The following is a 27,947-nucleotide window of genomic DNA, read 5'->3' on the forward strand; positions in this document are numbered from 1 at the left end:
AAAAAATAATCAAGCTTCTTGCTCTTTGAGAAACCATTACTCCCAGGGGTCAAATTCTACCAAAAAAGATACTTTGTCTGGAATTAATAGTAAGTGCAGTGACCTTAGAATAGACACAACTTATTTGCAGCTGTTTCTATCTCCAAACTGAAGGGGAGGGGAAGGAAGGTTTTTACGTGCATCATTATCTGGAGTCTCCTCATGGCAATATGTTCCATACTAATTCAACTCAAATACTGTTTTTGACAATGCCTTCCACTTTATAAAACATATCCACTGAAGGAAGAGTTGGACTAGAAAAGCTGAACAATCAGTGTAAGAATAAAAGTTTGATACTGGCACATCTTTATTGCTGTATCAGGGTTAGCAGAAGAGGACTTCTCAACTGCTTTAAGGTTTCTGATATGGGTGTGTAAAAACTAAATTACAAAACTGAACTCACACAGCCAGTCCAATTAGGAAAAACTCACAACACACTTTGGAACATCTGTGATAAAAATATACATTCCAAAGAAATAGGACTTGGGTGGTGGGGCTTGGCTCCTGTTCCATTGTTGTACATGGTACATTGGTCCCATTTGACGAGCTCAATAAATGCAGCCTTTTTTCTCTGCCACCAGAAGGATTAGTGCTACATAGGCAGCTACTATGGTTTTGTGGCAAGTGGTTCAGTTCATAAAAGTCACTCTTTGTGCAGAGTTTGGTGAAGATGAAGATAAAGTGGCTTCTTGGTCAACAGTTGAAGTTTCTTCCTCTTGAAGTCAGTGGGTTTTTTGTACCTGTAACCATGAAAAGGAAATATGTCCATATTTTGGTTCTATCACTGCTTAAGAATTAGGACTCCCCCAAACAAACGTGCACACTTTACTACAAAACTTCCTTGGTGCTCCAACATCCAGTCTCTATGTATTGTGTCACCAAATGTAGATCAGTCTCTCCTGTCTGGTTTATTAACATTTAATACCTCTACTGAAAAATGTTTTCGGCCAAGTACCATGTCTGCACTGAACAGAAGACTAAGAATAGCTATGTAATTTCATCCCACCCATCCCCAAATCAATAATTGGGCCTAACTGAGCCCTGAATAGTAGTAGGGTTCAAGTCAATATACTTCAAATCAGTATGAGTACTCTATATTTAAATATTTATATACTGCCCCATTCCAATAGGCTCTGGGCAGTTTAGAAGAAGAAAAAAATCTTTGATACAAGTCTGCTATTTATATAAGAATTCAAGCAGGATTCCTAAGATGACTTACTCTCTAACAAGTCCCACTTAGCTCTTTGCACTGCTATGAATTATCAGTAGATATAAAAGCTGCACTTTTCTAAATGGCTAGTGTAGGTTGTTGTCTTGTATACTAAACAGGCCAAAAGATGTTTCAACTACATAAGCACACAAACTGCCTATAACTGTCTTCAACTTGGTACCTTCTAGATGATTTGAACGTCCACTCACTGAAGTCTAAAATTGGCATGGCCAGGGCTGGTCTATGAGAAAGTTTAATTGTTGTATTTTTAATTTAATATTTATATTTTTAATTTATAGTATAATTATTTTAACTTAATGATGTGAGCCGCCCCGAGGCTTCAGCAAATGGGGCGGCATAAAAATTGTTTTAATAAATAATAAATAAATAAAATAATTCCGGGACCCCCTATTCTCAGCTTTACATTTATGCAAGTCGAACCATTTTCAAGTATAACAGCCATGCAGGGTTTTTATTTGGTCTGCTGTTTAGGGGTCAATGCTAAGTACCAAGAAGGTTGCATCTACCTATCAGCCCTTCATAGATCAATCAACACAATTCACATTGCAGAGAAGAAAAAATGCATTCTGCTTTTACAAGAGATTCTAGGCTTCTGACGGCTGTCTCCAGTCCAACACAACACTACTAGACAGGTCCTTCAACATAAACTAGCCAACTTACAGTTCTATAACTATTGGTCCAGGTTTAATTTCATCCATCTCCATGAAGGCAAAGCACTTGGTGCTGGTGAACCTTTTCTTAGGCTTATAGTGTTTAAATTCAAAGAAAATAGCTGCACCTGAAGAAGGGGCAAAAAACAATCTAAGCAACACCTTTGTGATTTAACACTCTACCATCAGTGGCAGCACTTTCAACTGTATGCAATAAAAGTTACTGAGCTAGTCTTAGAAACTTCAGTCTGCCATGGACATTAAGAAATGTTCTGCCTGCAACAAGATAGTGAACCTTTGCAGAGGATCTATTGGATCTATCCCATGGCCTCCCTTCTTGCTGCTGTTCCTACACAGCAATTTACCTTAACTAAAAGATTGTATTCTACGATAGAAACCTTTCTTCTAAGGCTCATTGCCATGCATCTACCATCTCACAATCTTCAGGAGGTGACAGGGATCACTTCTCCCCTAGTAAGAAGCCTAAATTCAAAATGGCTTCCCATTCCCCTGGAAATTAGCTGAGAAAAGAGCAAACAGAAAGCAAATTGCTAGAGATGGGGGTGAGAGAGAATGCTGCTTTGGGTCTGCCCACTTTTGCCTTGCCCCCCACTCTTTTACTGACTAGAACCAATTCTTCACATCAGTCTAAATTCAGCTGGCCATATTTATTATATTGTGACCTCCACATAGCAAGTCTTACACACCTTTTGTTAACTTTTCAATGTGTTTCTGAATCTCAATGTCCACACTAAAATGAACATATGTATCTTCTTTCCTTGAAGCAACTGGGGTGTCCTGCACAGGGGTCAGGTCTATTCCATTCAGATCTGTTAGAAGAAAAAAGTGGATGTGGTCAGCAGAAAAAATTCTTGCAATTCTGAGAACAGTTAACAGTGATCACTCCATTGTACTTCTGAAAAGTGCAGGAGTGCTGCCTTTTAAAATGAAACAGCTCAATTTTGTGAAATTGTGTGTGCGTGTGTATTTACAAGAATTTTATTTCCAACTACACATATGATGGCCAACTAATATATCATATTGTATACACGCCAAAGTAGCCTATCACCTATCAAGACTTCCACTGCATATCACATCTGACAAAATATACAGGTAAGCTTGCCAACGCTTATGAATTTGCTTATAAAACACACTATTTACTGTGTGGAAGTGACCCTTGAATTGTGTCAAAGCAGCCTTAAGCTGATCTCACAATGCTCTACTGAACTTTCACCAATTCTTCTCCAAAGGATCCCCCTAAACAAGGGTACTCCATTATCTTTTGTAAGGCTCGAGGGTCACCTGTGGATTTCCATGAGAGCCACAAACCCTTTTTAAAATACTAGTGTGTAACATTTTATTTGGGGGATGCTGTGGTGTTAAAAATATGAAAGAAATATGCACAGGCAGATGAGTCTTCCTTTTCAGTTACATTCAACAGTTTCACCTTCAGAAGAAGTTAATTCAAGATAAGTCTCTCTCATAGTTTAGATGATATGTTAAAAGGCAGGTAAAATTAAATAGCTTAGCACATTATATCAGAGTAATTCATCTTCAGAAAGTACATTAAAAGTTTTGATGTTAAGACTTGCAAGAGGTACAACCTCTTATAGAGATACAGAACACCTCTAACATGAAACATCTTGGTTTAAACCAATGAAATCCTTGGAGGAAGGCAGGATATGTTATATAAGCCTATGTTTTCAATCTTGAAATAACACTCACCAGCAAATCTTTACAAGTTGGGGTAATGCATGCCAAGGGAGTATTAACCAGTTGAGCAGATCAAGAGCAACCAAGGCTCAAAGCTTTTTGATGCAATCCTATGCTTATTTAGGCAGAAGTCCTATAACTCCCAGTGTTCCCCAGCCAGCATTTTCCTGTCTAATGCTGCAAAGCGTTGTATCCTTAACTAATAGAATGACTACCTTTCACGCTAACTGTAATATAAGGATCGATACATTGTCCAGCATCTTTAAGACCAATTTTTTCTATTTTGATAGTAAGCAGCGTCATCCCGGGTTCAGATGGCAATCTGGGTAATAAAGTACCTATGAAGAAAACAAACCAGGGTATTAAAGCAACAGAATTATAGTTCTTCAGCAACAGTTTCCACTATTTTGTTTTGTTGTTTTTTGGTTTTCATTTGCCTGAGACTGAAAGATGCAATATTCAAGGAAGGACTGTCGTAAGACCAAGTGTCTATCTTTAGTCACTTACAATTATTCATTTGTGCCTAGCAGTTCCTTTTCAAAGTTCTCCATGAAGGCAGTCAAGGAACCATCAGTGGTTGAGATCCCTTGCACATCTGGATGGCAAGGAGCAGCTGCAGTGCAGGTGCATATGTAAGCCCTGAAAAATGCTGAACAGATGCACCAAGAGGGCATGAGAAGACCTATTCATATACCCAAACAATGGAACACTGCATTGCTTATAATCCACTGTATGGAAAATATAACTCTTTTTTCTTAAGGTCCATACAATACCTTGAGATCAAGAATTATGTAATCAGAATTTCATGCTTCCAACAGAAAGAGTACCAGAGCCTGGATGCATCATTCCTTAATGCTCCAAATCAGAAAATCATCTGATTTCTACTATACACATTGCATAGCACTGGCTCTTCTATCTCATTTAGGGACATTTTTGATGAAGTAAGTGGTTTATTCACTGGAGAAGACCCTGATGCTGGGAACAATTGATGGAAAAAGGAGAAGGGGACGGCAGAGGATGAGGTGGCTGGATGGAGTCACTGAAGCAGTCGGCATGGGCTTAGGTGGACTCCGGGAGATGGTGGAGGACAGGAAGGCCTGAAGGAATCTTGTACATGGGGTCGCGATGGGTCGGACACAACTTCGCAACTAGCAACAACAACAAAGTGGTTTATTAGGTTCAAAAGGGGTTTAGGGGACTGCCAGAAGCAGTTTAAGAGACGACCCAATTTTTATAAGTTGTCCAGATAGTCAAACCTTTTGTACTTTATGACTTGAGTATTTTGACATTGCCTTTTAAACTAGACTATACTCTGCATGTACGAGTACAAACCTGCACTATAGTTAATGGATTTGAACTAAACTAAAAATAGGCTTGTAAAGCTTCACAGCATGTCATTCTAGGTTGCCAATACTGAGAGATAAGTGATTAGCAGAAAGCCAAACATGGGGTTTGTCCGTCCATCCATCCATCCATCCATCCATCCACTTGTTTGTTCTTTCTTATTCTGCATGTGCAATTTTACTTGAGGTCCCTCCTCACCCTGCAAAGAACCACCGGTAGTAGTAGTTTCTGGCTTATTTTACAAAGAAATAGAAAAATGAAATAACCAGACTGAACATTTTCCTTCATCCTCCTATTTTCTGGGAGAAGCCACTTTAACCATAAAGAAGCAAAACAGATCCTAATGCTCAATTTAAAAGAAAAAAAAACATAGGAAAGTAATAATTATTACATACCAAAATATATTTCACTATTGGAAAAATGGAATACCCTAGTCAAAGGAACATTTTTTTTAAGTTAAAGTAGCTTTTAAAGTAGGTTCCCCATTAATACTGAAAGAAGATACTGCATTCATGTTAAAGCAACACAGAGTTTTATGATCAACAATGTACGTGTTTAGACCATTTATTATTTCAACCACTCTTGTTTTGAAAAGCTATATCCAGCTATGGCTTCGATCCATAGACATGCTCACAGAAGGTGCCTCTGCCCATTTTTTAGAGAGTCCTCACAGATCACTGCATTCTAGAATCCCCAGAGTCTCCAGAGAGGCTTTTCCAAGAGCATGGGAAATCACTACTTACCAGCCCCCTTCTTCCAGTGATTCCCTGGATCCAAGTTTACATTTTTAGCTGTTGCAAATTTAGGAACAGGGGGGAAAACTCCCCAGTACATTGCAAGTTTCTTACAAGTACAAGGATCCAATATGCTGCTCTCACCTGTGTGTACCCAGCTACAAAGGGGCCAAACAGTAAGCTATATGCCTATGTCATAAGGGAGTCCAAAACCCTGATAAATTATTCTGCACATAATACCATAAGCTCTGGTGCCCTGAAGGCTATATTTCAGAAATGCAGGCATGCAACAAACATAGAACTTTACATAGCAATTAATGTGGCATAAAAGTTATGAAGCACCAAAGGATAAGAGAAAAAGCATAATGCCGTGGGTACTGTAGGAACACTCAAGAGCCAGAGCATGAAAAGGTGGCTGTAAAATGAATTCTACCCAAAGAAGATTCTACCAAAGGATGCAGCACGTGTCTTCAAATTGGATAGAAGTGCTCTGATGTGAGACTGCTTGAAGCTTTAATACATTGAGTGAGTCACATTCCACATATCTGAGTATGCTGGAGGGGTGGCAGGATGGGATCAGCCAGCATCAGAAGGCAGGGGACTGTGGTAGCCATCAAGCCGTAATGGTTAAGTCTGCATGTTTCCAAACCAGTTCGGGCAACTGCCAAACACCTGTCTGCCGTGTGTGGGTTATTTCCAACATCCCATCAGTTGCCCTAGCCAGGAATGGAGTATGCATTTTCAGAATTCATTTTTAAAACAGCTTTTAGGGTGCATGTCTGTGGCTGTTGTGAGAACTTTTGAAAACAAATCAAATGGAGCTCTTTCTATGACACTGTCATTAATTCAAAGATCTGAGCAGAAACACTGAGTAGTAGGAACTCCCCCATTCACTAAGGACGGCTCAGCTGGTGAAAAGGTGACAAACTTTTTGCTTTAACGGTGGCCTAAAAGTAATTTTAAATAAAAATGTGCAATGATGCAAATACAGTGGTGGTGGCAACTGTAGCTCAGAGGCTTCAGGCACAAAATTGTCTATACAACTTTTTCTAGGCAAGTTTCCAAAACTACATGGTTTCAGAGTTATGGTAATACTTTTTTAAAAAATAAATTTTATTAAAAAAAAACTTTAGACTAACACTAAAAACATCAATCATCAATTACATCAGACATACTGGGTCAGCCCCCTACTGATTTTTTTTTTCTTTTCAACATTCCTTAGTCGTATTCAAATCCATTTATGATAACTTAAAAACATATTTAAATCTAAGCCAAGTCCAAAAAAAACATGTTTAAGTCTATGCAAAGTCCCGTTTCTCTAGCCAATAATAAAGGAAAACATTTCCAAGTTTGATAGAAGTAGAGTTATGGTAATACTGAAGACAGTTCAGTGGCATTCAGGGATTATTCTGCAAGACAGACCCCGAAGGTGATTTGTGGCCCTCCAGATGTTGGTCCGTAACTCCTATCAGTCTTCACCACTGACTATGTTGGCTAGGGGAGATGCATTCCAGCTATTCTAGATGTTTCTGGCTGAATTCTAGATATTTCTGGCTGATTTTAGTATAACAGGAACTTAGCAGAAGTACAAGAGCAATGCCCCAGCAACAGGAACACTTTCACAATTAAAATGCGATCATACCTTCATTGGCTCCTGGATTAGATGAATGATGTAGCACATGGTTACACGATGGAGCCATGCATGTAGAAGACAAGACCATGTACAGTTAGGCAGCACAATAATGCAACAGGGGATCCGTGGGAACAAGCAGGTTGTACAGGCGAAGCTAGTACAACCCAGCAAAGCAGCTAACTGACAAGAGCGGGATCTGATGCCTCCACAGTCTAATGTGTGCAACCCACCTGAGGCCTTCATCTGTCAAAGTCATGTCAACACCATGCATCTATTTTCACATTTTGTAAAGACACAGAAAAGGCAGAAATAGAACTTCTTGTAACTGTAAGCTAGGGCTGGTGGTCAAAGAGCAATTTCAAACATGGTAAGGAGCAACAGAGACAGGAAACAAGTATCATATTGTGAGGAATAGTCCTATTTACACCCCATTCCTCATAAACAGTTCCTTTTGATAAGCGACTTGCTGTTGTCCAACACAATAAAGTGCACTTTTATAGTGAAGCACTGATACAATAATTTCAGTTCTGGAAAATATATGTTTATATTCCTAAACATTTAAACCTCAGCTGCTTTATGACCCTAATGCTTCTCTTTTTTTGGATTCCACTATTTTTAGCCCACATTTTTTATATTTCAGAGTTTTACTGCTTTCTTGTAAGCTGCTCTAATAATTTCAATATTGCAATATATGTCCCTACAATAAATAGGCAGCAACATATCAGCTAAACTGTTTGCTGTTTCAGTAGATTCCTTGCTGATACTTGTCCCATATCATTCTTTCTTTTCCATGTTGAACTAGTATAAACAATTCCAACAGTTAGCAAAATTATTTTGAATCTGACTAGGAATGATTTATTGCTCAACTAGCCCTATGAAGTCTATTGTACAGATTTATCTCTACATCTTACTGCCTTTCTTAATGGAGAATATTAGAATTACCTTTAGACCTAAACTGATATGATTACATTGAGACTAAAAGCCCTCCTGTATCGGACATGCTATTCTGAGAAAGTTTTTCTCCGTTACTCTCTAGCAAGCCAGAACTCCTACTAATGACCACCCAGTCCATTTACACATGCCTCCATCCAATTACCTCTGCAACCTATTTTTCTCCCATATCCCCACCCTCCTCCTGGTAGATCACTTTTGATTACGCTAATCCCAACTACCTGGAACTCTGGCAGGAAACGCGTCTGGAGATCCTGCTCCAGCTCCACCCTCCTCCTCATCTTCTTCAAATTCTAAATCTTCCTCTTCACCAGGTGCTAAGATCTTCCTTTAAAAACAAACACACCACAGTTGAGGAGCTGATTCAGACATGCTTCTTCATCAACCAGTCTATGAGATGCCATCACTGACTATTATGATTTGAGGCTGTAACTGAGAGTATCTCAGGCTAAACAGAGACCAGAAGTTTGGAATCTACCTTCAGCAACTTGGTATGCCACAGACTACACTCCACTGTTTCTGGAATGAAGTCTTAAACCCTTCTGCATGCATACTTTTGTTTTAATGTTTCCTTACCTTGGTGGAACGGGCTGAACATCAAAGGGAAATTCTTTATTATAGGAAAGAATATTCTTTAAGACTGTAAGAGAAGACAATGATCATCAAAAAATCAGATCAGTATAAACATGAAATAAAGAAGCAAAAGATTTCATTCTTGCAACCTTTTAAAAGACATTTGAAAAGGTCAGTAACTCTTCACAATACATCCTCATAAAAGAAACAGGATAACAGAGTCACTGTGATTATCATTTCTACCTAAGAACCTGAAACTACCCTGAATTTTAATTCTGAAATTGTAAGAACCAAGTGCACTAGACTTCTGTGAAATAAATGTGATATAGCCAATAGGCAGTTGCTTCTAGAAGTCATTGCAGAGCTAAATGATTATATGCTAGCCTAAGTGCAGACAAAATGCCACCATATATAGCAGGTGTGGCCAAACCAAGGCTTGGGAGTCGCATGCGGCTCTTCTGAGTTTATTTTGCGGCTTGCTGCCCATGGGCACCTGCTTGCCACTCACCACCTGCCACCGCTGCCTGACACCACCGCCCACGGGCATCCACCTGCCACCCGCTATCACTGCCCCTGGGTGCCCTCTTGCCGTTCTTAAGCACCTGACATTTACCATATGTGGCTCTTCTGCTGAGCAAGTCTGGCCACCCCTCATATATAGTAACCACTGTCACCTTTAAAACACCCCCAGAAAGACTGGACTTGGATTATATTTTGAGATGCAGAATGCTCTCATCATGTTCTCCATAAGAATTAAGACAGATGAGTAGACCCTAACAAACACATCAACAGAATTCCCAGTTAGGGAGGTGTGAGGAATATCTTGGTGGGAGGGGGGGAATCTGTCAGATTTCCTGGGCTCAGCTCCCCAGACTCCAGTCCACTTCAACATGGCTCTGAATATGACTCCCTGGAGAACACCCAGCATACACACAGTGCTCACCAGAACGGAGCTCACATGAACATTGTGCAAGCAGGCCCCCCCTTCTGTCCCATGTGCAGCAGCCTCTGTTTGTGCTGCTGCACATGACATGGGAGAAGCCTGCCAGTTGTGCAGTTGTTGTTCCATGAGCATATTGTAGACTTCCTCTCAACTTGGCTCACTTTCCAAGACAAGGCCGAGCATAAGAGGAAGTCTGTGAACACTGGAGGAACGGGTTCCATGGAGCGTTGACATATCCCTATTCCCAATACCAACAAAGCTCGCCTGAGGCCTGCAGCAACACCCCGCCATTTTGTGAACGTTTACACCTTTCTGTCTTTTTAAGATTTACGCTGTCTCAAGGTTGTGTATTTCCCAACCAGCATGAGTACAAACCTCCCATAATTAAAAGCAGAAAAGCTTCTTTCCCCGCACTGCCATGCACTACAGGATGAGGGTGAGGAAGCAGAATATCACCTCATTAGTATGGAATGAGCTCTGCACTTCAAAGTAAAGCAATGGGCCATTTAAAAACAAAATGTATTCCCCTCACAGAAAGCAGAAGGGATGTAGCCCATTCTGAACAGTTTCGCTTGATGTGCTGGAAGTTTATGACTGACATTCCACTGGCACAAATTAGTACTTCTGTTGTTTGGAAAGCTTCCAGAGATTTGTATTTTTTCATATAGGCATTAATTAAGCAGCATTTCTTCACCAAATCAATTTACCAGAGGAAAGCAAAGGAAAAAGCAGTGGGCAGGGAGTGGGCACTTGTTCAGTCTTATTTTAAAACCATGACAAAATGAGAGGCCAATTTTTTTATTTTTTCTGGTCTAAACAGCTTGGTGTATTGACAGAAAATAGCAACTCTCATCAACACTGACAATTTGAACAACTGATAATGCTTACTTTCACTGGTACTAGAACTTGCACAATTTAACTTATCAGAAACAATACACAAAAACAAAGAAACATAGAAGGGATCTCCCAGGCCATCTATTCTGACCCCCGACTCCAGTCGGCTCTGTTCATGAAATACCTACCACGTGTATGTCCATTGTTGATCGTACTTTTGCCACTGAATCCCACACCATGACGCACAGACCCCTCAGGTCATCAATGGAGCCCTTCTTCATGAACTCCCCCACAAAATGAAGTGAGGGACAATTAGCAAGCAAAAGGGCCTTTTTTGTCAGCACACTTCACCTTTGGAATTCCCTTGACAGGCACCCACTTTACCTTGTTTTCAGCACCAAGTTAAGACTTTTTAATTTAGTATCTGTTTTTAGATTATGTTTATTGATCTTGCTGCTGGTTTATTTTATTGTTTTAGTGTTTATTGGTTTGTTGTTTTATTAGTTATAATATGTTTATCCTCCTATTCTATTTATATTTTATTTTTATTCTGTTTTACGGTTTTAGTTATTATTGTCATCTATTTTTACCAATATTTTCTATTTTTATCTGTATTATTGTTATGAGTGTGCTGTGAGCCACCTTGAGTATCTTCTGGCTGTGGGGCAGCAAACGAATGCCATACATACATAAATAAGCATCTTCTACTGAAACAGTTCCACCATCACAGAGCAGAAACTTCTCCAGATGGAATAGCCAGAGCAAATGATTAATGCCCTTCTAATACAAAGAAGCTTCTCTAAGAACTTCATGAAGTGCAATCCACCAGAGACTCAAGTACAAGAGGGAGATGACTTTTCACTTAATGTTTTATGTTGTGGTTTATATTACAAGGATAGAACCGCACTACTCATGCATGCGGGTTTTTCCTTTTTCACAGGATACCTCAGCCTTCCTCAATCTGGTATCTACCAGACGTTTTGAAATTCAGTTCCCAACATCCCCAACCAGCATGGCCAAAGATCAAGAATGCTGAAATTTGTAGTTTAGACATCTGGGGATCAACACAGAATCATATAACAGTAGAGTTGGAAGTGCCCTATAAGGTCATTGAGTCCAACTCCCTGCTCAATGCAGGACTCCAAGTTGAAGCATCCCTGACAGATGGCTGCCCAAGAGCCTCTTGTATGTTTCTAGAGAGGGAGAGCCACAAACCCCTAAATAATTGGTTCCATTATCATACCGGTCTAACAGTCAGGAAGTTTTTCTGATGTGCAGCTGGAACCTGGCTTCCTGGAACTAGAGCCCATTATTCTGAGTCCTGCACTCTAGGATGATGGAGAAGAGATCAGGATGGGGAAGACCAATCTACCTAATACACACAGACACTGGGCAAATCTCAATATTTTGCAGAGGATGTGTTTCAGATGAGAAATGATATCAAAATATTGCTAATACATAAAACAGGGCTTTACTACAGCAGAATCCTATCGTGTCACTCTCCTGTTCAAGCACTGAGAAGTTTGTGGCATTCCTTCGTGCAAAAGAGCACCCTGGAGAATATGATGGAGATCCTTTACTGAAAGTCCCACTGACCATAGAGGGACTCCTTTGTAAACACACAGAAGTTGTTGTTAGACTGTCAAAAGCAGAATTAGCCAAAGCAATCAAGTAGTACCAAACAATGCTAATCCAGACCCCACTGCACAAATCGGAATATGATAGACCTGCTTTCCAGCAACCCATGCATATGCAGTGCCAGAGGCCATCCAGCTAAAAACCTCTATAGGAAAAATCACCCAGCAGTTTTCACTATTTCTCCATCACTGTTTCCCAACCAGACCAAAGATGAGATGGTTCCCAAACTCCTAATAGCAAGACTAATGAAACTATTGTGTTTATTTTTTTCCCCAAAAATAAGAATCAAAGACACTAGAATCTCACTGACTCTAGAGGAATCCTCTTGCAGGAGAAAGTCACTACTTGCCAAAGTGGAACCCACACCTTAAGTCTCTGGATTAGTCCCTGTACTGTGCATGCACTGTGAGTGGATGAGCTGGAGATATGACAGGCCCCGTCCTCCAATGATGGAGAAACATCTGCACTTTGAGGGTGACTAAACCATCCAAACATTTTGTGGAGACACAGCAGGATGACTTACCCTCCACCAAGCAGAAGCCAACTGCTCTGGAAGGAGGAAGGGCCAATTAATCATGCACAAATGCAGCAGGTAGCTCCCTGGGTATGTATGTGTGGGTCTCTGGGGTCCAGAGTTAATGGCATATGACAGGATAACAGGCTTCTCTAGCACAAAGCTCAGTTTAGGAAATCCAGGTCCAGACACCTACTTTCCTTTGTATGACAAGCAGCATGGCTTGAAACAGTATTTTCCCAAAAAAAAACCTCTGATCACCTTTTAGATAATGATCAGCATAAACTTCGGCCTTTATTGTATAATTAATCCTGCTCAGAGTAGATCCAGTGAAACAAATGGAACTTAAGACAGACTAGCATTGGTTACAACCCAATATAACTGCTCTGAATACAGTTATAGCCATTGAACAGATGTAAGAGAGTGTGATGCTAATGCACAGCTTGCAAACAAATTTAAAAAACAAACAAATGTCTAAGCTCTCAAATATGAAAACAAAATTTTAACAAATTAGGAAACTCACCCATAGCAGGATTATTAATTTAAAAGCATCCCTTTCTCTCAACAATGACACTTCTTTGAAATATTTCTTCTAAATAAAAGCATACTTACTTGGTTCTAGTTTCTTCAGATCCTCTAACTTAAATTCTTCTTGGGACTGTGTAGACTAAAAGAAAAATAATATTACAAATCTGTATTTACTCTTCCTTCAAACAGTCAGTTATGACAATAAATGTAGTGCTGATTCTGCATTGTTTCTGGTTGGTCAGTCACTCTCTTTCTATCCATTGTTTCCTGAAAGGGCTCTGATTGTGGACAGAAACTGCTGGTTCTTTGGGACCCTTTGACCTGCATTGTTTACTTTAAAGAAAAAAGTTACAGAGGCACAAATTTGACTTGCCCCCAAAGTCTAGATAAGCTGGTTACATTCTTGGGTGAATTTAAAACATAATAAGAAAGCATTCTCACCAGCTTCATTACTGCACTAGAAGAAAGTCTTCTCTAATGTGTCTCAATATTTGCTAACTTCTCTAATACTGAAGGAGTTAATAATGTCTGAGCATTTTCCACATTTGATTTCTACATGCATTTCCCAGTACATACACAAGCAATACTCCTCTTAAAGTTTAATTAAACAAAAAGATGAATAATTTATTGGATAGAGAGCCAAGAGTCAAAATAGAGTTTTTAGAATTAGAACCAGAATCCAAAACACTAGAACCAAAAACATCCAGGATCACAGCTATGTGCTTATTCAAGGCAAACTAAGCTCTAGTAAAAATTGTTGTGCTCTCAGACTTGGCTAGAGGTTAAGAAATCAGTGCCAAAATGAAGATCAAGGGAGAGGTAAGGTGGGGCTTGTGCTAAAGAACCAAACAAGAAGCTGGTGGTACAGATCAGAGCACAGCAGAATATTGGGGCAGGAAGAAAAAGGCTGGCGCAAACACAGGACAACTGCTACCGGCCTTCCACTGCAGTTAATTAAATGGCAGCCTGGGGACACTTGGAACAGTTACCAATAACTATGCAAGAATAGTTATGCTGCGCTGCAGGCAAATCTGGGGCTACATCTGTTTAGGGCTGAAGTGCCAGGGGTAACACTGTCAGTTGAGCAGAAACCAGGGATGTGTTCAAGTCCTTTACTCCAAGTCTAGAGTCACGTCTTTACTTTCAAGTCCAAGTCTCAAGTCATTGCAAGAAATGTTGAAGTCAAGTCTCTCAAGTCTTAAGTCTCAAGAGCCAACTTTCACAGAAGAAAGGGAGGTGGTGGTGGTGTTCGTGTGTGGGCGGAAGAGTTGTAAGCACGCCCCCATACCAAAAAGAACTGAAGCCTTGCCTTGCCTTCCTCCTATTGGAACCCCCTCCCCTGTCCCTGCCCCCTTGCCCTTCCCTCCTACCACCTTCCCTTGTGCCGAAAAGAAGAGCTTACGCCTTGCCTTCTCCTTGCTTAAGCCCTGCATTTTGACTACTCATTCAGTTATGTCTGTTCCCACTTTTAGAGTCTAGCTAAACATTATACGCAGCCCAAGAAAAGAAATAACGAGGTTCTGAAGACTCATTGCCAATGATCAGAGATAAGTAATAAAGCTTTCTCCAGCAAGAAAAAGAAATACTGCAGGCTGGCAGCTATCTCTCTCCTCTCTTCTCTCCAACAGGTCCAGCTATATGTGACAGGTGAAGAGACACCCTACTGGCTAGGACCATTTCTCCCCCTCTCAGTGCGACATCAATGCCAGCCCCTCCAGCTTTCCTCAGCTGTTGGCAAGGTGTCACCTGTACCCCCAACAGGTAAATCCTGACTGTTTTCCTCCCAGTCCTGCCTCTCCCAAGCTTGTGCTGGTAAAGCATATACAGATGTGCAGATGGTTGGAGAAGATGTTTCTAGCTAGAATCGGACCATCTGCTTGTAGCCCTAAATCAATCATGTTCATAGCCCATTGATGTGATACCTGGCCATGAATAACCATATAATTACAATTTGGCCTGTATGGCCTGGCTCCAGGAATTCTGGAAACTATGCACATAGGCAAATGTTCAGTCCCTGGCATCTGTCACTAACAGGATCTCAATCACAGTGAGCCAGGTTTCCCCAACCTGGTGCCCTCTAGGTGTGATAGACTACAGCTTCTATCATCCCTAGACAATAGGGGCATTAGCTGGGGTTATGGGAGTTGTACTCCAACACACCGAGAGAACACAGTACTGTGCTCACTGGTCATAAGGCCTCGCTCAGTGCAAGACAGCTTCATATGGAGATGCCCAAAGAGTGCAACTGATCTCACTGTTTTTGCTGTTGTTTCTACTAAAACGTGGATGTAATTTGCATGCAAGGTTTCCATGTCTGGCATGAATCTACCACCTTCAGTATTTAGAGGTCACATTCCTTTTTTTTTTTTTTTTGAACTTGCAGATTACCCATTGCTTCTCTTTCTCCTTTTGTTTCCCACGTTCTGTAATAAATCCCCCCAGGGGACTGAACTCATGATGCATGTAAGTCATCTTTTCATAAATACGGCCTTTCAGTCCTTTAATATGTCTTAAAAACTAGAAAACTGAGAGCAATCACTGTACCTGCAAAGCTGCACTCCTGAGTTCCAGGCATGTTGCAATCTTAGCTAAGGTTTTCTGTAAAAAAAAAAAGGTGGGGGGATTGACTAGTTTGACAGTGTACTCTTTAAGAAAAATGCTTTTGCATCATAACAAAGATAGCCTTTTCAAGGACATGCCTGAGGCAGGAGATAGCCTGTTTCAGGTGTAAAAGAGGTGTAAAAGAGAGGCAGTAGCAAGCAAGAATACAGGCTTATGTTTCCAAGAGCTGCTTCCAGCATTACGCTTGCATGAATGCAGCCACAATCATTTTGCCTTGTGAGTTCAGTTGTTCAGTGACATGGCCTGGAAACAGAACGACAATCAGCTTCTAGGCAGAGCTGCAGGAAATTTCATGCATGAGTATGAAACTATTATGTATTAAACCATAATGTAAGATGCTTCCCTAATGCAGGAAGATGGAAACAGAAGGGGTAAAGATGTTCTTTTTTCTTCGACTCGTATTCCTTCCTACTCACTCTCTGCACTGAGCTGGAGGTAAGTGAGTTATCAGCCTGCTTTCCCTTTCCTGGCTTCACAGCTATGCTTAGTGTTTTGTTTCCTCTCCTGAAACTAAAGCACTACAATTGCCTGAACTTGCCAGCTTTCCTTTGTTGTGGAGCAGAAACTTCTGACATTTGTTAGAAAGCACTTGAAAGTTGAAGAATTATCATGTGCTCAGAACAGATTAGCTTGGGAATGACTTGAAGTTACAAGGAATGGGGAGGGGGGTTAAGTTGTTTTTTAAGGGATCTATTGAATTGTGGCAAGATACCAGCAAGCATTATTCATAACTGCTTCTCAGGAACCACACCCAACATGAATGTTAAAAAGAAACTAAAACACTACAGCTAGATACAGCTAGTGTTTTTCCAAATGTTACATCCTCAACAAACAGTTCATTTTTCAGCAGAAAAAACCACTGAAATTTTGATTTAAAAGCATTTGAGTTGTAATATATGCTGCAAGATAGGTTTTTGTCCCCTAGTTGACGTAAAACTTGGATCTTTAAACTGGATGTCTACATTAGTCATCAACTCTGCTCTGCAAGCAGTTACAGACCAAATTCACTTTTGCTTTGTTAGGGGGCTCAAGTAATTCATTTGACTACTTGTTTGCTAGCAATCAGCCACATGTAGATTTCAGCTCACTGCTCGTTTGCAAGAGCAGAGAATTTTTCATGGTTTCATATGAAGCATTAACAGAAAGAAATTATGAAGCAAAATCCCTCTTATAGCAGCCAAGGATTGGAGAGGTCACAACCCCAGCTTGAAAAAGTATCTGTGACCAGCTAGAAGGAATGAAATGAAAAAGCTTTAACTGATGCAAGAAAAATAGGCTGTCCATAATGACACACATAAACAGCAGAATGTAGCCCCAATTCTTCTGTAGTCCTTCATGTTCATGTTCATAGATGTGGTTGAGAAATTCTCCAAGCCCAATTTTATTCTTAGACATCCCACATACTAGGTACTTCTCGCTCTGTTCTGATCTCATCTGTTGCTCCTGAGATTCACTGGCTCTCATCTCACCCTCTTTGGGAATGAACCAGGCCCTGCCCCCAGTTTCTTCTTAACATCAGAGGCAAAAAGGCACCAAGGAGGCAACGGAAGGGATAGACCCCGCTAGTTACTGTGAAGTAATTTATTATCCTAGATAGTGATGAGACACTCTTTGCATTAAAAATATTCCAAAACAAAACTGAAAGGGGGTACTCTTTCAGAGATAACTTGATATTTGAATCAAGAACTGTTACATTTTACCTTTTTGCTAAACAAACAATAATAGGCCCAAATTCAATAAGACGAATACAAACCCTTGAGTAACAGTATTCACAGCAGGCACAAACAAGTATCAATTATCAAGCAAATAATGGAATGCCTCTGGTGTTAGCATTTGCCCCTAATGACATCATCCACCCTCAGGCCTTCCAAAGGATGAGTTATTGATTTAAACAGGGCTTTCTGACTCCCAATGATTTAACAACAGCAGTGCCCCCCCCACCCAACCAATTAGGCTGCTGAAATAAAAAACTGATTGAGATAAACCAGGATGACATGCTTGGTTCTGCTCCTGAAAAGAAGTTCTTGGTCTGCGCCATGAACTCAGAAGCACCCTGACCATGATACGTATGCCTGCCCCGAGCCACTGCTTTGCATCAGGCTCCAGCTGATGAACACTGAGGTGGGTCCCTCAGCAACTAAGTGGATTGCTGAAACCTGTCCACATGGTCTTAGATCATGTGTAACATATACTAATGTGTGCACTGAAGCATATACTGGTCATCTTGATATCTTATTAAACAATTACATTACTTTTAAGAGAAAATTCCTTGGCTTCATACATTCAGTGTCACACAAAGTCCAATATGTGTAAGTGGCAGCCCAGCCAAATAACAATACTTTCTCTTCTCATCATATACTAACATCGAGGAACAGGGTCTGACACTAGGATACCTCCTGCAAGGGAAGAGTTAAAACCTGCTTCAGAAGTGCATTCCACCTTCAAATGAACACCAGCTATTATGTACCTTTTGATCTTCTGTGAATTCTGAGTTGTTGGGCTGAGATTGGGCCTCTTTCTGTAAATGCCTTGCTAATCTGGACAGAGAGAGAGAAAAATATGCAACTTGAGGGCTTTATGAAGTCTGTGATCATAAAACATGATACAGTGATCACAATTTATAGATGGCGGTCTTTATATGTTAACACTACAGGCATTTCCTCCTCAAAAGTGCAATAGTATATATGCCATGTAGTGCTAGAATGAGAATGATGACATACAGACCAACTTTTGAGAACCTTACCTTCTACAAAGTTTTTCACGTAGAACAGCTGAGATGTACGCCAAGTAGCAAATTAGCATTTCTTAGGTTTATGCATGGAAGAGGGATTTAGCCCTTCTGAATGGAGTTTGGTATTACTACTGAATCTACTCTCAGACCCAAGTTCTCAGTAGCTAGGAAGAAATATACAGTGGTACCTCGGTTCACAAACTTCATTCCACGATTCTGGTTGCGAACCAAATTGGTTGTGAACCGAGTCAAATTTCTCCGTAAAGTTCAATGTAAATAAGGTTACTCCACTCTGAACCATATGTAATTTTTTTTAACCACAAAAATAAGAAACAAAGTACAGTACAGTATGGAGAGAACACTAACCTTGTTTGAGGCGACTTCTGGCATGGAGGATAGGAAGGTGGGTGGGGAGGAGGTTACTGTTTGGAGGGAGAGTCTGCAACTGCGATCTCAACTAGAGGAAACTGTGACCACGTGTCGGAGTGGGGAAGATGTCCACGTTTGTGCAAACACGAACATGATCATGGCCATCTTCCCCGCACCACAACCATGTGTCAGAGCGTGTTCGTGCAGGGAAGATGGCTGCGATCGTGTTCATCACCCGATGTGGAGTTCGCAAACAGACGCAAAATTTTCCTGAACTTTCTGTTCGCAAACCGAATTGTTTGCAAACAGAAACGTTCCTGAACCGAGGTATTACTGTACTTAATTTTAACTAAATCCACAGTAACACAGATGTTTGGCACTTTTTGTCAGTCTCTTTAAAAAGCCATAGTATGGCCAATACTGGAAATTGTATTCTAAAACATCCGAAGGGCATCAGCTTGGGGGCTGCTGACTAGCACTTCTCTAGGGCCTTATCAGAAGCCAACATAATTTGTGCTTGCAAATATCAAGCATCACTCCCTAAAGAGGAAACAGAAAGATTCTCAAAACAAGGTCCCTGCTGCCATCATTCTTTTTATAGATATATTTTCACTGTAGAAATGACAAGCTGAAGCAGCTATATCCAGCAGAGCTTCCAAACTTCTTCTTCCCAACATTAGCCACCCACTCCACCCCGCCCATAAAGCTGCCACTAAGGACCAGACAGCTTCACAAACATGACTGAAAGAAACATCACATCACATATGGCACTTCCATAATCTATTTCCACCTTTATTTGTCCCAAAGGTAAATAATTTATATTCATTTCATAACCAAGTCCATCAGTTTCACCAATGCAGTAAAGTTGTTGATTTTTACCAATATTGATGGGAGCCTTTGTTTATTTTGTCAGAAAAGCACCTACAAGGCCCACCATTCCACACAGAAATGGTTAACTGGAGAATGCTGGAAGTTGTATGACTTTTTTTTGGTAAAATGTGCATAAGATTGTACACAAAATCAAGGAGCACATCAATCTTTACTAGACCATACCACTCAATGGTCAAAAGAGAGTGAAAATATAGCAGGAATCTACAAAGGATCAGGGCTCACAAGAAACCTCTTTACTTTTGACCACCACCACCTTCATTTCTATATCACCCCACAACCAAAGCTCTCTGGGAGGTTTACAACACATTTACAAGGTACATCCCATCACAAACTGAAACTTGCATGCTTACCAAGAAGCAAATCCCACCAATTTCAGTAGGACTAATTTCTAAATATGCATGCTTTGCATACTACAGCTTCACTAGTTTAGTATGGCTCTGTGCTTTCTTCAAGAACCGCAGGTGGGTCTCCAAGTGTTCAACATACTTCCATTTGATAGTAACATTTTTATTTATTACAAGCACAGCACATTTCCTTGTCCCCCACATCTCTACTGTTTGGCACGCAACCAAGGGAATCCCCATTTGTCTCCGTCTTAGGAAAGCACTTGGTTTCCCACAGTAAGCTAAAAGCAGGGACCAGAAAAGCAAAATACAAAAGTGGATTGGTGTCTGATCCAAAGTAAATATCCATACTGGGCTACCTGCAATAGCTGCTTCCAGCTTCTCAAATCCAATAGAGTAAGGATTCCGGGCAAGTTCAGCATTTGTTTCCCAAACAAAAAATCAGTAATTGCGGCCAAGCATCCCTGAGACACAACTTTCCCACCGCTGTCATTTTCTTGCATGAGCACATTATGTGTGTTCTAGGCTGCAGTCATTCATGCTGAGCACTGGTGAAGGAACATGTGCCTGGCTAAGTAACTGTGCATCTGCAGATACTTCCTAGAATCATCTACAACAGTGGTTTTCAACTTCTTCACAACTGGCGACCAGAGAAAACAGGAAAACCACCTCCGGGACCACTGAGGCAGAAACAAAAAGCCGTCTCTCCCTTTCTGCCTGCTTCCTGAAGGCACCAGTGCATCCCCCGTGAATGCGATGCCCATCAAGGAAAAGCTTGTAGAGTACAGCCACCCCCATACTGGTCTGCGGTGAGTGGGATGTGCCTCCCCGCCCCTCCCACCCATGAACTGGCAGGAAATCTCTGGTGGACAGGCACCAGTCCACAGACAGTGATTGAAAATGACTTCTTTACAACCTACAGGGGTTCCTCAGCAGACAGGCTGATGTTTAAAGGTCTCACTGAAGAGAGTCTGAAAATTATTGCTATACTAATCAGTGGACAGCATGGGGGTTCCTAATTTTTGTCAAAGCATACTCACCAATTCCAGAAATAGTTTGTGCCTTTGGGACAATGAAGACATCTTGGCTGCTGTTGTTCACATCAAGGCAAAGGGCCAAGCAGATGTATGACAGCGAGTAAAGTAAGTTACATGCTCTGGATCCCTCAACAAAGAAACCCAAGAAATTTGGGCACCAGATTGTTTAACAGGTTTCTAGCAGATCTTTAACTGGTCTCTAGCAGATTTATTCAACACCATAGTAAAGTAGGTATTAGGTAGCCATTTTACAATGGAAAGATTCTATGTTTCATACACATCTACATACATATTTTAAAAAATGTTAAACCCATTTCAGGTGCCCATGGGCACCAAGATGGAGACCCCTTCATAGGTACCACTGAAGGTATTCGCATGTAGGACAACCCCCATGAGGTTTTTGCTGGCGACCACAACCCCAGACTGTAACCATTGATCTCTCTTCCAAAAACTAATCTAAACCCTTTAAAAGCAATAAGGCCTTTCTCTGGCTTAACAAAACACTTACTTATCTACAGCATTTATCAACTTCATGCATACTGTGAAGTGTTTTATATACTTATTATGAAGTTATAAAAAACCATTTTGATGAAGTGTGGCTATCATAAATATTTTAAAACCTTGCTTTGAGAGGCATTTCACTCATTAAAAAATCCCCCATTGCTTATATCCACTCTAACACTGACAAATGTCTGACTTTCTTCCCCACACTCTGTCCCAAGAGCTGCTCTGGAGGGGTTTCCAGCCCTCTGCAGCCGATATTATGGGTAAGTAGGGGACTGCCAAGGGGAAGGAGATTGCTGTTTTCCCAGTTGGACTGATAGGAGTAGTTCTGGCAATGGAATGACAGTGCTGAATCTCACCCAATGAAGGATTTTTTAAACTTTCAATTTTGTCCAAATGTGTAGATTTTCCAGCAGAACAACTGGAACACTAATCTTGGATAAAGCAGCAAAACTGAGTGTGTCCATCCCCTACCAAGTCCCCCTCACTGTTATTGCATCCCAGCCTCTCTAACCATCATAAGCAATGTATTACTCCTCTTTTAAAGATGCAAAACTAATGCTGAAAGATGACAGCGCAGAGCCATATTTTTTATAATTTGTTGTGTTGTTGGTCTTCCACAACTTAATTGTGGAACACTTAAACACATTAAGTGTTTTAATGGCTATCCATCTGGTATCTGGTATATGTGGTCTTACATATTTCAGCTGTCAAAGAAAGTTGCAAAGTGGAACGGGCCACATACATTGCAAGTCCAAATATAGGCTAATTTTTCACAGCTGTCAGGAACCACTTGCCAAGCTGCCTATGGAAAAGCAACAAAAAGTGGGTTAGAAGTAGGTGCTCCAAAAGAGCGGGACAACCTCTCAAACAGAGCAATGTGATCCTCCCAATTTTAAGGGTTGAACTGACAGTTCTGAGTGCCTTTTTGACACTTCAAGTCTCCAGCTAATCTAAAATGGGGAGATACTGGCTGTGTTCACACACAACAAGCCGTGGCAGGAAAGGCTTGTTGTTACGTGTGAATTCAGCAAACATGGTGAAGTGCAGCATGCTTGATTACCACGAATTCCCACAGAGAACCAATGGTTTGTTCAAAGGTTTCACCATGGCTTGCTATGACGTGTGAATTCATTCACAATGCTCTTCCATAGTTTCCCTGTTTCTGACAGTGCACCGAGAGGCAAGAGCAGCCGCAGCAGCTCCAGCCCCATTCTGCCTCGCAGTTGCTGGGTTGCCAGAAGCATGGTGCCGATTAGCTACCTCTGTGCTACCTGTCCTTCCTCCCAGCATGCACTTCCCAATGCCCAACCACCCTGCCTCAGCCATTTCATCAACGTGCCGCCTCATCACCTCGCCAAGATACCTGCATGCCCACCTCACAAGGCAGCCTTGCTTCCCTGCAGTGCCAGCCCCACCCCATGAGGCCTTGCTGATGCAATTTTGCATCCTGCAAAAATTTCTCACGACAAGGCAGGCACATCAGCAGCGCTTCGCAAGGCAAGGCTGGCAGCACAGAGAGGCAAGGCTGTCTCGTGGAACGGGCATGGCGGGTACACTGGCCACGCAAGGAGGTGAGGCAAGGCGGGTGAGGCAAGGGGCAACCAGGTATCAGGGAGTGCACACTGAAAACGAAGAGGGAGCATCTCCAGCAGCAGTGGCCACTGGGGCAGTCATGCACGGCGCTCCTGCCTGGTTGGCCTCTGTGCTGGAGTGGCACATGGGCAGCATGCAGGGCCTTGCCACAAGGCCAAGCATTCCAAGTAGCCTCCCAGTCTGCCTCTCACCCTCTGCCCCACCGCTAGCCGGACCCTAACAGTCCAGGGGACTCCGCACAAGCCCACTGCTCCTCTGACAGTCTGCCGGCATAGTTTCCCAGGCAGATGCCCAAATGGACATCCTTGCAAAAGTGCGTCCACTAGGACACACTCCCTTTGTCCCTGGCACCAATGTCCACGCTGCTGCTTTCTGTGCCCTGAGCTGCAAGGGAGAAACAGCCCTGGCAGTATATGCAGGTGCATGAGGGGCACGTCAAGCTCATGTGCAGCAAGGGAGGGGAAGGAGCTTACGTGGGTGGGCGGGCTTGAGTGTGGCGGCGGCAGGAGGAGCTGCTCCACTGCTCTCTCCTCCTGTGCTGAGTAGAAGGTGGCTCCATGGAACAGCAGACCAAAAACAAAAAGCAATGGCCAGCTAAGAGCATGCGCAGGGGAACGTGTGGACCAATAGGGAAGAGCCAGATGGGGCAGACAGGAGAGGAGAACACTGGGATTAATTAACAGTGGAAGGGGCTGATGAGATACATGCTGCCATTTGGAGGACAGATGGAGATGCATGGAAACTACTCGTAAGTAGTCACCACACAAATGTGTGAACACAGGACACAAGGTGTGATACCATGCTGTGCAGCAACCAGGCGGCTTGCTGTAGTGTTATGTGTGAACACACCCATTAACTCTTCCCCACCTTTTCACAGCTTTTTTCAGAGTACTTACTGCTGTAGTTACTGTGCTTCCCTGACAGTTCTAAAAAAAAAAAAAAAGACAGAGATGAGGTTGTAGGGTTATACAAGGGTTCCTTAACCCTTAAATAACTCCTGCCAGTTTGGTCTACATAATGCAAGAAACTGAGATCAAGGGTTATAAATTCTCAAGGCCAGTTGGCATGTGCCTCAACTCCTCAAGGGTACATTAATGAATAATGGACTGTCACACCATGAGAACTGGTCTTCTGTGTGGCATTTTTAGGGAAGGTCCAACATAGGGAAGTTTACTTCCTCCAGAGCAGCTGCACAGGGATCTAACCCGCTACCCACAGAAATGAACTGTCATCAATGTTGTTGTTATGCTGTTATTGAAATGCTCACTGGTGTTGTATTCTGCATTATGTATGGCTGTTCCTATTTGTGTATTGTAAAATACATTGACAACAAGCAGACTGAAGTCTAGTCTAATCTCACTTTTCACTTCATCATTACATCAGTAGCGCCCTACTGATGTAATTAACAGTAGCACTGTTAATTCAGTGACAACGTTAACCGGAGACCTTATCCAGACAATGCAAAAGTAATGGGCTCCCTGTTTTAGAAAACATACGACAATGACAACTCCTATGACAACTCTCACAGATCTTCTGATGCAGTATTTGGCATTTACCTTGCGCTGTTTTGTGTATGTTAGCGAGAGTTTACATTTGGGGTACCAAAGTTGTTTTAACGCGACTGCCAAATCCAATTTCAGGGAAAGATGGGGGAGGGGAAGGAACACATTCCAGAAGTGGGCAAGCCAAAAGTCACAGGGCAGAGCCAAAATGCCAGCGTAGTTTAGCTCAAAGTTCTCACAGCCAATAAGTTAACTAAACGTGAGGGAAGCAAAAACTGGGAAAGCACTCAAAAATCTGGAGCAGGGAGCAGGAATCAGAGGTGATATGAAACCTCAGATGGTCTGACTGGGATGGCCAAATTTAGCTCCAGGGCCTGAGATCCTACACTTTGATTTACAACAGAAAATCCCATTAGTTCTTGAAATTCCTACGCAGGTGATTTTATTAAGATCATTCTGAGCAATGCCATTTGCTGGATGAACCCTCACCAATATCATCTGCTCCAAGTGGGAGGGATGAGGGAGGAAAGAGGCTGCACAACTCTGTACTTATGGTCTTCTTCCCCCCCACCCCCAATTTCATAAATGACAATAAAAATGTACATTTTGGTTTCCTTGTAGTCTCAACATTCATGTTTTATAGTTGAAAATGAATGTTTGAGTTTAAACAGTGATAGGACACATGAAATAGAATTCCGAAAGATTGCTTGACAAGAGGCTATGACTAGGTTGACTCAGCTGCATTTCACCATGACACACAGCATATAGTACTCATGCAACATCTGGAAGTGGCTTCAGCAAATGCAAACAAATGGGATAGAAGTTTTAGTTGATTTGCCCACCTATCTGACATTCAGGGAAAGATTCTCTAATGTTGCTGGAGGAGCAAGAGATCTGGACATTCTGAAATAACCTGTAATACTCAGCACAGACTTATTTGAAAGCTGAAGGGAATATACAAGCACATGTATATATTTTAGGGCCAGAAGGAAAATAACCACCTCATTGTGTAAGCCCAAGGGGTGGGGGGTTAGACTTTTTCTGAAACAAAAGTTTTTAGCAGGCCATACTGATTTTGAACCAGATGATATTTTAATAGTTAGTTTGCTGTATGCCAAAAGCACCCTGTGATTTCAAAATACTCTGTATATTATGTTGGAGAGGGGATAAGTGTTCAAAAAAGGACTGCACTAGCACAAGCCTAAGCACTTCTTCAGATCTCAGCTCATCTCCTGGATTGGTGTAGGTCTGAGTTATATCAAGAACAGCAGTTATCATGGTTCTTCCACAGGCTCCTACTATTGCTCAAAATTCATGTGTCATTCAGTACACAGTAGTGAAACATGAACGCCTGGCAGGAAAGCAAGGACAGGTTTATCAGATTTTATGGAGGGCGATAGTCCTATGTCTGTAACCATTGCACAAAAGGGAGTATCCTAGCACGCATAATTTTGCACAGGAAACTTCCTTCCAGTATTCCCAGCTTTCCTCAGCTTGGTGCCCCTCCAGATGTTTTGACCCAGCTTCAGACATCATAGTCAATGATTAGGACAGCTGGGAATTGTAGTCCAAAATATCTAGGAGACACATGGTCAAGGGCAACTGCACTACAACCATTAAGGATGCAAAGAAAGTGTGTCCCACAGCACATCTGCCAGCTCCAGCAAAGACTGAAGGGGAATGGCAAGGTCCAGATTAGTAAGGCGGAAACAACAGGTGCCACAGGCAAAACTTTAACTGGATGCCACAAAGCTGCCAAACCTAGACAGTCCCGAGCCTAGGGAAATAACACAACATTACCAAAACTATTTTGCCCACACCTCTATTTTTACATCACTTTTAACACTTCAAAGAGGCACAGATCGACATCCGTGGCAAAAAGAGCACATGCTGATGTCTCTCTGCACAACACTTCCCCAAAACACACACCGGCCCAAACTTAGAAAGATGTAGACACAGAGCTGGGGGCGCTGATGGACGTGATCCCCTTCACCCGACGAGGGCTTACCGATGCTCCTAATTCCCTTACCCGCCCCACTATCACTGGCACCAAAAACGCTTTCTGAATAGTAGCATCTAACCCGCCCCCTGCGCAGCTTTTCCGTCTGAAACTGCATTCTTCCCCACTCCAATGGTTCTGAACTATCACCTCCATCATTCCCGACCACTGGCCGTGGCGCCTGGGGCTAACGGGAACTGTAGTCCCAAAGAACCGAAGCGCGCCCGAGTTCCGGGAACGGCTCGCGGAAAGCCTTCCTGGAGAAGCCCGAACCCCTCGCCGCCTCCAGTGGTTCAGCCCTCCGCCCCACCCAGAGCTCCCGCCGCGCCTGCCCTCCGGGTCACCCCCCTCGGGCTCCGCCCAGCAGCTTCAGACCCACCCCAGAGCCCCCGAGCGCCTCCAGCCGAGCCACAACTTCTCGCCCCACCCAGTGCGCCTCTCGGCAGCCTCCCCACGGGCTGCCCAGCAGGACCGAGCCCGGCCGCCGCCCCCAGCACCCCGGGCGCACTTACATCTGGTACTCGTCTATCGCCTCCACGAGCTGCCCCCAGGAGTCGAAGTCGGTCCCCTTCCTGAAGCTGGCGCCCCAGCGCTGCAAGAGGCTCCGGGCCGCTTCCGACATGGTCCCAGCGCTGCTAGGGCACCATTATCACCCCGGGGCCGTGCCGGGGAGTGGGGCGGAGGGAGGGAAGGAGGGCTGCGCCGGGCAACCGCCGCTCCGTCCAGCCCAGCAATACCGCTACTCAGTCACCGACCAAGCCCATCTGCCATCGCAACCAAACCTGGAGGCCGCCTCTGGACAGCCTCGCCCCTCCCCGTCCTCATCATGTTCGGTTGTACCAGAACCAACCCTCCCCCTTTTTCCTTCCAGGCGCAACGAAACCAGAGCCTGCGGCGGCACGGTCAGCTCCCGATGGAGGGGTGTGGTCATAGACCTAAAACGTATAGACTGACAAAGCCAGTTTGAGACACACTTCGGGGTGCTTTGGACGACGGGATTCCTTGTCCCGCCTCCTCTGCGATGTAA

General features: G+C 42.6%; 1 protein-coding gene across 3 annotated transcripts; it reads right to left on the bottom strand.

Annotated features, from left to right (window-relative positions):
• Positions 1-328: 328 nt before the first annotated feature.
• Positions 329-27,790, bottom strand: AIDA (axin interactor, dorsalization associated). Of its 3 annotated transcripts, none has more exons than XM_044431900.1 (11): positions 27,433-27,790; positions 18,415-18,484; positions 15,870-15,923; positions 13,410-13,464; positions 8,872-8,935; positions 8,517-8,623; positions 7,354-7,413; positions 3,849-3,971; positions 2,628-2,750; positions 1,931-2,048; positions 329-779 (listed from the first exon to the last, which is right to left on the bottom strand). In XM_044431900.1, exons 1-11 carry the CDS (start codon positions 27,540-27,542, stop codon positions 683-685), a joined length of 981 nt encoding a protein of 326 aa, XP_044287835.1. In that variant the 5' UTR covers positions 27,543-27,790; the 3' UTR covers positions 329-682. The 3 variants fall into 3 exon arrangements, with proteins under 3 accessions (XP_044287835.1, XP_044287920.1, XP_044287999.1); XM_044431985.1 differs by having other exon boundaries at positions 7,354-7,365; positions 27,433-27,788; XM_044432064.1 differs by lacking the exon at positions 7,354-7,413 and having other exon boundaries at positions 27,433-27,788.
• Between the last annotated feature and the right edge of the window lie 157 nt (positions 27,791-27,947).

This window comes from Varanus komodoensis, unplaced genomic scaffold (genome assembly GCF_004798865.1).
Source record: "Varanus komodoensis strain SLA01 unplaced genomic scaffold, ASM479886v1 scaffold1, whole genome shotgun sequence".
In the NCBI taxonomy this organism is placed as follows: Eukaryota; Metazoa; Chordata; class Lepidosauria; order Squamata; family Varanidae; genus Varanus; species Varanus komodoensis.